The 12611-nt window shown below is 51.1% G+C and overlaps 1 protein-coding gene across 1 annotated transcript; it reads right to left on the bottom strand.

Annotated features, from left to right (window-relative positions):
- Positions 1 to 57: 57 nt before the first annotated feature.
- On the bottom strand, positions 58 to 10776 carry PLK1 (polo like kinase 1). The gene is made up of 10 exons (XM_004442692.3): positions 10075 to 10776; positions 9195 to 9363; positions 8291 to 8435; positions 7221 to 7314; positions 5616 to 5835; positions 2606 to 2761; positions 1442 to 1519; positions 1088 to 1242; positions 806 to 988; positions 58 to 567 (listed from the first exon to the last, which is right to left on the bottom strand). Exons 1-10 carry the CDS (start codon positions 10480 to 10482, stop codon positions 361 to 363), a joined length of 1815 nt encoding a protein of 604 aa, XP_004442749.1. The 5' UTR covers positions 10483 to 10776; the 3' UTR covers positions 58 to 360.
- Between the last annotated feature and the right edge of the window lie 1835 nt (positions 10777 to 12611).

Raw genomic sequence — 12611 nt, 5'->3', positions numbered from 1 at the left:
GGAGCAAACCTGTGCCCAGAGCCCACGCCAGGCACCCCTCAGGGAATACAAGAAAAAGAAGATTCCCATGTGTTTAATGTGTATAAAGACAAGGAGAGGACAGTCCCGAATTCAACAGCGATATTCTGTACAATTCATACGGTGGGGTTGAGAAGGAAGGGGAAAAGGCCACAGAACCCACACCCGAACATGTACAAAAATAACTTACGTAGCAACCCCCACCTACAAAGATGATACAGTTTTCTCCCCAGCCCCCAGGGCTGGGGGCACTTTACAAAAACGAGCACCATGGGGGCTAACCAGTATGGACCAAGGTGCTGGGCGGGGGAGGAAGGGCACCAGTCCGGAGGGGAGGGAGGGCTACGAGGAGGCCTTGAGGCGGTTGGTGGCCGAGCGCGAGCTCAGCAGCTTGTCCACCATGGTGCGGGCGTAGCGGAGCCGGCTGGCCAGCTCCTTGGAGCAGCCGTACTCCTCCAGGAGGCTCAGGCGGTACGTGCGGAAGTCCCGCTTCTCGTCGATGTAGGTCACAGCTGCCATCAGTGGGCACAGGATGAGCTTGGTATGGTCCTATGAGGGAAGGAGGGATGGACAGACACGGTGAGCAGTGGATGGAAGATCCCAGCTGCTAGTCTATGTGGATAGAGAGAAGATGTCCCAGTTGATGGGGGGATCTCACCCCAATTCACTCCCCTCCTACTGCAAGGACAGGTCCCATGCCTCCCACTCCCCACCCCACTCCGCGGGCCCGCTGACAGGCAGATACCCCACCCCAACTCTCCCCGGCCCCGGGTCACCTGCGGCTCACCTGGAAGAAGTTGATCTGCACACAGCCATTACTGAGGTGCAGGATGATGGCGCTGCGGGTGCGAAACCAGGTCCGCAGGTAGGGTAGCCGGGCTAGCTCATCACCTTCCCGGGGCGTGATATTGGCACCCGCCTTCAGCAAGTGTTCGCTCATGTAGTTTCGGAAATACTTAAGGAGGGTGATCTGGGTGGAAAGTGAGGGAGGGAATCCGGAGTTAGAGCCTGCCGCCAGCACCTCCCTCACTCCTGGCAACACCGCGCACATGGGCTAGCCGGCACTCACCTTCTTCATCAGGGTGTTGGGATGGGAACTCACGGTGAGGTAGGACTCGGTGCCGTCACGCTCTATGTACTGCAGGCTGTCACCGTCATTGTAGAGGATGAGGCGTGTAGAGTCATTGAAGAGCACCCCCACACTGTTGTCACACAGCTGGTACCCTAGCGGTAGGCGGAGGGAGACCTCAGAAAGGGGGAATAGGGAGCAGGGAGGCACTGGGAGCTGGAACGGGGAGGCCTGGGATGGAGATAGGAAAGTGTTGAGAGAAGCCCTGGGAGCCGAAAAAGGCAAGAGCGTGTAACAACTCCAAGGGTCACTAGGCCAGGCCTGAGCAACCCACCCATTCTGGAAGAAACCTACCGAGGCCGTACTTGTCCGAATAGTCCACCCACTTGCTGACCCAGAAGATGGGGATGCAGGCGGGATCCTCAGCCTCCTCTGGGACAGAAACAGACAGACGGTTGGTCAGGACCACCCTCTTCCCCTCTGGTCCCCTCAGGCAGCCCACACCAGGAAGGCTTGCTGGGCACCCCACGTGGGCTCAGTCAAGAGGCCTGGGGCCCCAGAGAAGAGCAGAGCAGGGCCTCTGCCACCAGCAAGCTCAGACAGGCAGCAGGACAGACATCTAAGCCGAAAGTTACAGTGCAGAGCCCCAAGTGCCACTTGTTCACTCAGCTGGCCATTCATCAAAGGCCTGCTGTGTGCCAGGCCCCGTCACGGGTACCATGAGCAATGACAAAAACCCAGCCTTCTTGGAGCTTGCATTCTAGTCACAGGGACAGAGACTACTCAGAATAAATATGGACAAACACTGAAGTTACTTCTGTCACGGTGGCAGTCAGTGGCTGACCGATTACCTGGTTTTCCAGTTTTGAGTGATTAAAACATTGTGGGAAGATAGACAATTCCAATTACATCAAAATGTTATGTTCGGTGCGTGCAATAATCTCTTATTTTAAATGCAATAAACAAATGTGGAAACTTTAGAATACATTAGGTGATAAGTGTTATGAAGAATTATAACGCAGGTAAGGGGGATGAGAGGTGCTAGGAGTGGGGAGCTAGGGACACGCTCGTGGAGGGGACATTTGAAGGAGGCGAGTGTGTGAGCCATGCAGATATCTGGAGGAAGTGCATTCCAGGAGAAGGGAAGAGTATGAGCAGAAGCCCTGAGGCTGGAGCACATCTGGGGCTGTTATTTCAACCGTCACGAAGGCTGAACAGGAAATCATTGAGCAGAAGAAACAGCGTGTGCAAATGTACACAGGTAGCTTCCTGAGGTGCTGGAAGATGGGGCAGTTGTGGAGACAGAACAGATGAGTCAGAAAAGGAAGGAAGGGACCAGGCAGTGGAGGGCCTTAGACATCAGGCTAACTCATTTGGATTTTAATCTACAGGAAATGGGGGAACTAAAGGTATTACGGAGACAGGGGCCTGGACAAGCCACCAACACTCTGCTGCCGAGACTTCCCTGCCCTCTCCAGTTGTCCCAGACAATCCCTGCCAGGCCCCTGCAGTGCCCACCTTGCCTCACCAGCCCCCGCTCTGAGGGCCTGGAGGCATTGACGCTGTGTAGCTGCTGCAGCATGTCACCAAGGTGGCAGTCGACAGCCTCACTGGTCTCCCGGACCACTGGTTCCTCTTTTTCCCGGGGCCGCTCGGGCATAGGGTTCTCTACGCCTGGGAAGAAGATGAGAAACAGTCATCAACTGGTTGGGAGGGGCACAGACTCCCTGCTATAGCTGGTACTCTCCCCAGGGTAAAACTCTTAGCTGCCATTGCTTTGGGTAAACTGAGTCAGTGCCAGGTTATTAGAGCTCATGTGCTAATGACAGGCACTTGGTACTCACTGCTACCTCCAGGACCAGGCCAAGCCCTTTAGGAAGGCTTCACGGCCACACATAGCCACAGAGCTCCAGACACTCAGGCCTCTGACCCTGCAGGTCACAACCTGTCACTCAGGGAGACAGCTCAAAGGCACCAGCAGCTCCTAGCTGCCCATCTTCAAGCCAAGAATTACAAGCATCTTCAGCACCAGGAAAATGGAGGGCTCAGTAAACTGCAGATCAGCAGGACGGATTAAACAGGGATTTAACAAAAATGTAAGATTTTTTTCCATCTAAAATTTGCTTTATATACTTATATATGACCCAAAAGATTCTGAAAAGATATTTTTACATGAAATTTTAACCTCAGTTATATTTGAGTGGTAGAAGCATGGATGATGCTTATTGTCCTTATGCTTAAATGTTGACTTCTTTCCCCACCAACATGTGCTAGCTCTCCTTATATATATGAAATTCTTCTTAAAATATTTAAAGATCAGAGTTTTCAACTACAAAAACATGCTGTGATAAGGACTTAAATGTGAAATAATATGATATTTGGAATTTGTTTTTTAAAACTCTAGCAAAAAAGGGAAGAGGAAGTGGGATAGATAAAAACAAGTATGGGCAAATGTTGATAACTACTCAAAGTGGAGGATGAATACATGGGGAGTCATCATAAAGTTCCCTCTACCTTTGGGTAAGTTTGAAAATTTCCAGCATAAGAAGTTTTTAAAAAATGTTTTATGCTCAAAAATTAAAACCAAAAGAAAAAAAAGCAATCCTTAAAAGAACAATATTACATTATAGCCCAAAGAATAAATATCCATGAGTCCATACTGACATAAATAACCAAATAAATAAATCATGGGAGAGAAGCAACAGCTCTACCTTACAGAAGAATTCCAATTAATAAATGCAGAAGGAGTGAGGAAAAGAGGAAGGTCACCATTAGAATACCACAGTAATAACTGCTGCAGGCGGGATCCACCATGGATGCTAAATTGGTGGGCGAAAGTTTGAGAAGAAACAAGATAGTCTCAAAGTGGCTCCTGGCGAGGTATGCATTATTTACAAAGGGAGAGACAGTAACTGCAGCGGAGAAACCCATCAGACAGCACGTCGACCAAGTGGTCAAGATTAATATCACCAAGGGGCCAACCCGGTGGCATATCAGTTAAGTTCCCACGCTCCGCTTCGGTGGACCAGGATTCACAGGTTCGAATCCTGGGCGCGCACTGATGCACCGCTCATCAAGCCATGCTGTGGCGGCGTCCCGTGTACGAAATAGAGGAAGACGGGCACAGATGTTAGCTCAGAGCCAATCTTCCTCGCACAAAAAAAAAGATTAATATCACCAACAGAAATATCAAAAATTAAAACCAAAAGAAAAAAGTAATGCTTAACAGTATTAGATTACAACTGAAACAAATGAATTTTATATTAAATTGGTGCTATATCCACAGAGAGAAAAAAAGTATTTCAAGTGACCTTTTTTTACACTATATGTCCTTAGTGAAATATATTCTAAGAACAAATAGAACTGCAAGAAAATAAAACATTATTTAATAAAAGTCATATGTTGAAAAATTTATGTATATTAATGTAAGGAAACAAGATTTTCAGTTTAAGAGAAAAATACAAATATAAAATCAAAGAGGTAAAAATCCTGTAATATATTTGAATCAGACACTTATAAATTACCAAAAGAAAAGTAGTAACTCCACAGTGGAGAAAAAGATTTGATATAAGACAAGATTGTATCAATGTTCAATTTCCTGAACTCGCTGTGTCATGTGCTGTGGTTATGTAAAAGAATCTTTGTTTTTAGGAAATATACACTGAAGTATTAAGTGGTAAAGGCCAGGATATATACAACTTACTTTCAAATGGTTCAGGGGAAAAATATATATATCTATATATCTACAAAAAGAAAGAGACTGATAAAGGAAATGTGAAAAAAATGTTAATTGGTGGATCTGGGTAAAGTGGTATAGGAGGTTTTTGTCTCTTCTAACACCTTTTAATAAGTTTGAAATAAAATAAAATGTTGAAAAAATAAGAATGAGAAATATTAGCATAAATTCAAGGTTTCCCCCCCAAATTATGTATTTCCTAATTCTGTCTCCTAAAGAGACCCAGAACAATGACAACCCAAGCAATGAGATGTGGCTGTATAAGAAAATGTCCATCCTTTTAAAGACATGCAGACTAAAGTTCATGGGGATAAAATGACAAGATGTCTGGGATTAACTCCAAAAATACTTCAAAGGAACAAAAGAGGAGAGATGAAGCAAATGTGACAAAATGTTGATAGCTGTTGAATCTGGTGGGTACATGGGGGTCCACTGCACTATGCTCCTGTGTATATTTGAAATTTTCATATTGTTTCAATACCATGCAAGAGTGATGTTAGGAATTTTTTTAAATGATAAGAATTTTTCATTCTTATCATTTAAAATGTGTGTGTGTGGCGCTCAGTTCACTCTTTTTTGGCCTGACGGGTCTGATTCAGCCATGGCAAGGTCTGTCTTTCCTGACAAGGCCAAGGGAAAGAAGGGCATTTTGCTACTGGAGGATGGGGGCCCATGGCTTCAAGGACCAGGGCCTGTCCTACTGCACACCTGAGCTCTGGGGGCCACCCATCCACACATCTGAAGCCTAGGCTCTCTCTGGGGGTCTGCTGTCTACCCAGACCCTTGTTTTACCTTTATTGAGGACTGTGAGAGGCTTCCGGTTGCTGGGGTCCAGGCTGCTGGGAGCGATTGAAAACCTTGGTGGAATAGTGAGGCAGGTGATGGGGAGACGGGCAGGGATATAGCCAGAAGTAAAAAACTCATCATCGAGCAGCTCATGAATGGTTGGGCGGGCAGTGGGATCTGTCTGAAGCATCTTCTGGATGAGGGAGGCGGCCACGGGGTTGATGTGCTGGAGCAGAGAGACGGAGCCATAAGCAGGATGTGATGGGGGACCCAAGTGGAACACTGTCACAAAGCAACTGCAGATCCCGGCCCCCCAGAGACAGCCCCCTGGTCTCCAGTAGGCCACGTTCCCCACTATCAGCTTTACTGGGTCAGCACATGTCAACCCAAGTTGTGAGAATGATCATTTCTCCTTCCTCCTGAGACTCAAAATTAACTTGAGGTCATTTTTTCCCCTGAACGTGCTCTCGCATAATTCAAGTTGCTCACCACTAGAGCAGCACTTGAGAACATAGGCTTTGGGGTCATAAAGACCTGGGTTTAAATCCCAGTTCTGCTACTTAATACCAGCTGTGACAAGTCACTTGACTTTCTGGGGCCTTTGTATCTTCCGCTATAACTGGGGACACAGCACCAAGCTCGGAGCCCCAGTGAGACGATTCACCCTAGCACAGGTCAAATACATAGTAACAGCCTAGCATTAACTCCACACTTACTGTGTGCCGGGAAAGCATTCTAAGCGCTTCATGAATATTACTCATTTCACCCTCAAAAACATCTACGGGGTGGAGACCTCTATTACCATCCCTCTTTTGCAGATAAGGAAACTGAGGCACAGAGAGGTCAGGAGCCTTTCCTAAGAATACTCACCTAATGAGCGGTGGAGCAGCACCCACATGGAGCAGTCTAGAAGGCTCAAGCACCCACACGCTGAACCACACCATCCTCATCCTATCTGTCTGTCTGACCCTTTATGACAGATTTAGTCCGTCTGTCCTTATGGAGACAGGGCTCCTTGCTTCACACAAGGCGAGGATCCCAAACTGGAAAGCGGCTGTGTGCCAGGCTTCTGTAGGAACGGGCTGTGCCTTTCGACACGTTTACGCTGGTGGCCGTGAAAATGCACACCACTCTGGATTCACGGAGGTGCGCAATTCCGTGAGCTCCCACTGGATGCAGAGCACTCTGCGAGGTGCTCCAGAGGCAGTGACCCCATTTTATAGACGGGAAACTACAGTTGAGAAGATTCAGGCCATTGGCCCACAGTGATCTGGCTGCTAAGGGGCAGAGCCCATCTGAGTCAAGACGTCCCTTTCCAAAGCTTAAACAGCACTTCTATTTTGGCCTCTTATACCTCTCCCTCCCCTTTTTTTTTTTTGCTTTTTACACATTTGAGAATCTACAAACTCCCCCCCTGGAAAAAATGCTTTCATGCACATACGTCAAGTTCTGTATGCAGTTTCAGACACGGACCCTCTAAAGCTCTGCAGCTACCCCAGGGGCGGGATTCACCTCTCTCTGTCCCCAGGATATACTTGGGCTCAGTAAATAGCTTTAGGGAGAAAACAAAACAAAATGAAATAAATTTAAACTTAAAGTGTCTTCAGTCACCTTGGGAATACTGTATTCATTTTTCTTGATCCGGAGGTAGGTCTCTTTTAGGCAAGAGGTCTCAAAAGGCGGTTTGCCCACTAACAAGGTATACCTGTAGGAACAAGGCCGGATTTAGCTCAAGACTCGCAGCGAAAACTCAGACGCAGGAGGAATCATCTCAGGGCCAGAGCGGAAGCCAGGCATCCCCAGGACACTTGCTCTGACCCTGAGGACAGTCCCCAAGTCCACTGAGCAGCCCCAGGAGCCAGGACACCGGTGGCGAGAGCCCTCAGTAGACTTTAGGATAAGACAGAGTTCTTGGGCCAGTGACTTTCCAACTACAGCCTGCAGTGACCTAGGGCCCCGGAGGCTGCCAGCTAACATACAACAGGTCCAAGTGGGTGGGCTACCCGCTCCGACAGAAGCAGCTCCATGTTTAATAGTTCTGTACTTAAAGCTTGAAGTTTTCATTTGAAAAGGCTTCATTGCAAACAAGTATGAAAGCCATTGCTACAACTCATTTCTAACTCTCCAGTACCCAGGCCAACAACAACAACAAAGATGAACACCTGAGAAGGCCCAAGCCTATGCCCACCACCCACGCCCTCTGATGGCCTCCATCCACAGACCACAGACACCTCCTGCTGCCGGCCGTAACTCCCAGCCTAATTCCTGCCACCCAATGCTGCTTTCTAGACCAGGGGTTCTAAAATTTATCGTGTACAAGAATGAACCAGAGATATTTTGAAATCCAGATTGTGATCCAGTAGTCCAGGTCCCGAGATTCTGCATTTCTAACAAGTTCCCAGGGGATGATGCTGCTGGTCTGGGGACCACACTATGAGTAGCCAGGGGCTAGAGCAAGTTTGAGGAGACCTTCCCTCCCCCTTCCCCGGACCCATGGCCCAGGCTGCAGGAATCCTATAGGATAGGCCAGTGACAAGGAAAGAAATGGAAATTAGGCTTTATTTTTGGGCAGCCTGTCCTCTGGAGCAGCCTTTCCCTAGGCAGAAAGGTCCACAGGCTAAGGTCAGCCAGGTGAGATGTCCAAAAGGGCCGAGTGGGTCCTGAGACAACCCCCAACTTACATGATGCACCCAATGGACCACACGTCCACCTCGAAACTGTGCCCTTTCTTGCTCAGCACCTCAGGAGCTATGTAATTAGGAGTCCCGCACAGGGTCTTCTTCCGCTCCCCGTCATATTCCACTTTGGTTGCCAGTCCAAAATCCCCTGAGACAGAGGAAGCAAGAGGGGGTATCAGATGCTAGCCTCTGTCATCTGTCAGTGCAGACATCTGGTTCAGGTCTGATCATCAAGAACCAGGGTCGCTTGAACCCTCAAGCCTCTATTCCTTGTGCACAGCAAGGCTTGCCCAGGAATCCCCCCACCATGCTGGCCCCAGGGAAGGGCCTCCCAGTGACCCTCCTCACCCCTGACCTTAGAAAGGAGGGCTAGGCTTCTAAAAGGGACTTGATGGGGATAGCAGAACTCAGACGCCTTCAGGGATCAAGCAAGTAAACTTCAAGACTGTTATCTGGCAAGTTTGTGAGGAAGTAATAGGGAGGAGTGGGGACTGTGGCAAACCAGAGGGAGTCTAAAGGGAACAGCTGCTTTTCAGCCCAACAAAGAGCTGCCCTGAGGGAATGTTGGCCCTGTATTGCTGGAGCTTCCAGTTGTTTAAAAGGAGCTCCAAATCCAAGGTTTTATGTCAAGACTAATTTAAAAAATGGAAACTAATTCAAATACTTTAAAAAAAAAATACCGTGTAGGGGCACAAAAACATGCATCTGCAGGCAAGATACTGGCTTGTGAGCTCTTTGTTTTAAATGTCCGCCCTACAGAGAGGACTCCAGAGGCGATCAACAGCCCAGACTTTCCACCACCCTCTACCTCCTCCGTCGTCTCCTTCCTATTTCCTCCCTCCCGGCCTCCTCCTCATTCCCACTTCTCCTAGTGGTGTCAAGCACCCCTGCAGGCCCAGCACCTCACCTATTTTCACCTCCAGATCCTCGTTCAGGAAGAGGTTGCCCAGCTTGAGGTCCCGGTGAATAACCCTGTTGCGGTGCAGGTACTGGCAGCCAAGGACGATCTGCCGCAGGTAGTAGCGGGCCTCGGGCTCAGTCAGGGCTTTCCTCCGCTTGTGCAGCTCCAGGAGAGACTGGGCGGGGGAGGAGAGGAGGAATGCGGAGTCGGTACTGAGGCCCGAGGGGAGACGGGGTGTCATTAGGTAAAGACAGCTAGGACCTTCCCCCAATTCCTTCTCCAGGACAACTGCGATCTGGGCTCTCCCCTAATCCTGGCCACCATCGTTCATAGCACCCCCTCTCCTACTAGCTCCCTCTCAAGCCCCTCACCTGGGACTCCTCTCCCAGCCCCACTCCGGAAGCTCAGCGTTCTCAATATCCCCTCCCCCGGCCTCTGGGCAGCAGCAGTTCCCTTTCCCGACCCCTCTTCCCCGGAAGCTCCGAGGTCTGGCTCCAACCACCCTCTCCCTGACCCAACCCCACTCCGGAAGCTCCGGGTCCACAGCACCCCTTACCCGGGACTCCTCCCTTAGCAACTCCGGAAGCCCGGGGTCCATTACCAGGGTCCTACCCCGGCCCGCGCCGCCCCCACCCCCACCCCTCTGCCCCACACCTAGGGTCCAGGAGCCGCCTTCCCTAGCAGAAACAGGACTCGGGCTCCACTTAACCGGACCTCGCCTCCACCCTCCCCGCCCCCAGCAGCTCCGAGTGCCCAGCACCCTCTACCCGAGACCTTTTCCATCCCTAGCTCGAGGTTCCCAGCACCGCCACTCCAGCAGCTCCGGGCCCCGGGCGCCCCAACCCCGGCCCCCAGGCAGCTCCGGTCTCCCAGGAGCGACACTCACTCTCCGGCGGCAGAGCTCCAACACCACGAACACGAAGTCACTGTCCTCGAAAAAGCCGTGGAAGCCCACGATGTGCTGGTGGGCGAGGCTGCGGTGAATGGATATCTCCATGGACATCTTCTCTTTCTGGTGTGGCTTGAGCAGCAGCGACTTAGGCACGATCTTGCCCGCGAACACATCCTTAGTGTCCGCGTCCGAGATCTCGAAGCACTTGGCAAAGCCGCCTTTCCCCAGAAAGCGTCCCCGCAGGTAGCGCCGGCGACTGCGCGGGTCCACTAGGACCTCCGGGATCTCTTTCGCCGGCGGGGCGGCCGCCGGGGCCCCGGGAGCCGCAGCGCCGGGGACTCCGGCTTTCCCTGGGTCGGCTGGTGCCCGCGCCAGCTTCCCTGCAGTTGCCGCCGCACTCATGTTCCCCGAGTTGCTCTGCGGACCTAGTAGGGTCTGGGCAAATGCTTGGCACCGCTGCGCTCCTCCTCGAATTCAAACGCGGCGCCGGGAACGTTACAGGAGCCTGCGCGCCACTGATTGGCCGCGGGGATTTAAAATCCAAACCCGCCCGCCGCGCGGCACTATGGGAGCGCTCTACACCGCAGCCGCCTTTAAACCCGTTCCCAGCCGGGGAAAAACACTTGATTGACAGGCGCTCGCGGACGGCAGACACGTGGGATGCCTGGGAAACCGTACCCGGCGTGGGGAAGCTGAGCCCCAGACCGAGGAGAGGAGAGAACTTGCAGTTCACATGCACCGCCTCCAGGAAGCTTTTCCCAACACCTCCCTCCACCCCCACCCCGCCTTCTGGAATATAAACTCGGAGAAGGGAGACCTGGTAGCGCCGAGAGCGAGCTTGGGAGAGCCTTAGCACCCGCCTCCGATGTCATCAGCTCTCTTCCAAGTCACTCCAATAAAGTAAAATCTAAGTAAAACCAGGATGCTTGCCGGGCAAATGCACCTGCACTGCAAGCCTGCTACTCCCCTCCTTCACATGAGAGCTGCTCCTGAGCCTCTCTGGGTTGCAGAGCAACGCTGCTCAGAGGAGGTTCCAGGGACCACCAGCATCACCGCCACCTGGGATCTTGTCAGAAAGGCGGAATTTCAGGCCTTACCGCAGACCTGCCCAGTCAGAATCTGCCTTTCCACGGGGCTGCCCAGGTGATTCCCACACACACGGCAGTTTGAGAAGCACAGTAGGAGAGCCCCCCACTATGCAAGAAAGCGAGTCGTCTGGCTTGCTCACTGCTGTATTCCCCAGTGCCTGAAAATGTGGACCCTCAATTGTTTGCTCAGAGGGAGGATGGCTAGGGGGCAGAATGCCTGGCAAAGGGGAAGTCCAGGGCCAAATCTGTCCTGCAGGGGTTTTTTGTCAGGCTTCCCACTTTTTAAAATTTGGATTCATTCACAACACTTAGAAATCAAGGGGGTTCACATAAAAATTCAGACTTGTAGCTTTTCCTGAAAAAACTAGAGGCTCTGGCAACTCTCCGCCTACATACCTCCCCAGTGTGCCTCAGGTCCCAGCTATCCCCTTTGCCCATTGCCTATCTGGCAAAATAGAAGCCCTTTCTCTGCGCCCCCGTACGTCGCACCTTGTAATGTCTTTGATAGAGCCAGCAGAAACCAACCACACCGTAAAGGTCTCTACCTGCTTCCCAATAAACTGAGAGGCAAGGACATGTTTCCTCCCCACATCCCAAGCTCCCAGCGCAATGCCTGGTAAAAAGGGGTAATGAACATGTCTGCTGAATAAAAGGAAGTTGTAGTTTTTTTAACTACATTTGTATTTTTTATCCCTGTGGTGTGTAATCTTCTATCTATTTTTTTTTTTTTTTTTTGTGAGGAGATCAGCCCTGTGCTAACATCCGCCAATCCTCCTCTTTTTTTGCTGAGGAAGACTGGCCCTGGGCTAACATCCGTGCCCATCCTCCTCCACTTTATATGGGACGCCGCCACAGCATGGCTTGCCAAAGCAGTGCGTCGGTGCGCGCCCGGGATCCGAACCAGCGAACCCCGGGCCGCCGCAGTGGAGCGCGCGCACCCAACCGCATGCGCCACCGGGCCGGCCCCTGTTTTATCTTTTTATTGAAGTTGAATCTGTGTACAGAAAAAGTGTACATACCATAATTGTAGGGCTCAGTGAATTTTCACAAACTGAACACACCCCGTGTCAGCGCACCCAGACTACCAACACCCCAGAAGTCCCCTTGTTCCCTGCGTGGGGGCCCAGTCCCATGATTCACTAGGAGACTCACAGGACTCAGCATCTAGTCCCACTCACGGCCAGCTAGGACGCATTACAGCTACAGGCTACGGAGCACAAGCACAGGGGGCAAAGGCGCATGGGGCGACGTCCAGAGGAAACCAGGCACAAGCTCCCAGAGTCCTCTCCCAGTGGACTCACACAGGACACCCTTCACTCCTCCAGCAATGAGTTGTGACCACACATGCAACATGTTATCTACCAGGGAAGCTCATTAGAGACTCAGTGTCCAGGGTTTTCACTGGGGACTGGTCACACAGGCACCCTCTGCCCAGCACACAAC

This window comes from Ceratotherium simum, chromosome 26, assembly GCF_057802395.1.
Source record: "Ceratotherium simum simum isolate JZ-2026a chromosome 26, ASM5780239v1, whole genome shotgun sequence".
Classification (NCBI taxonomy): Eukaryota; Metazoa; Chordata; class Mammalia; order Perissodactyla; family Rhinocerotidae; genus Ceratotherium; species Ceratotherium simum.
Note: the sequence above shows the minus strand (reverse complement) of the source record. Positions and strands in the feature narration are given on the sequence as shown.

Excerpts from the sequence above, each read along its gene's own strand:
- PLK1 (XM_004442692.3), bottom strand. The coding sequence starts at position 10,482 with ATGAGTGCGGCGGCAACTGCAGGGAAGCTGGCGCGGGCACCAGCCGAC. Across the intron at positions 1,520-2,605 it reads GCGGGGGCTGGTGAGGCAAG|AGGAGGCTGAGGATCCCGCC; the intron begins GTGGGCACTGCA and ends TTTCTGTCCCAG. Across the intron at positions 1,243-1,441 it reads TTCGGACAAGTACGGCCTCG|GGTACCAGCTGTGTGACAAC; the intron begins GTAGGTTTCTTC and ends GCCTACCGCTAG.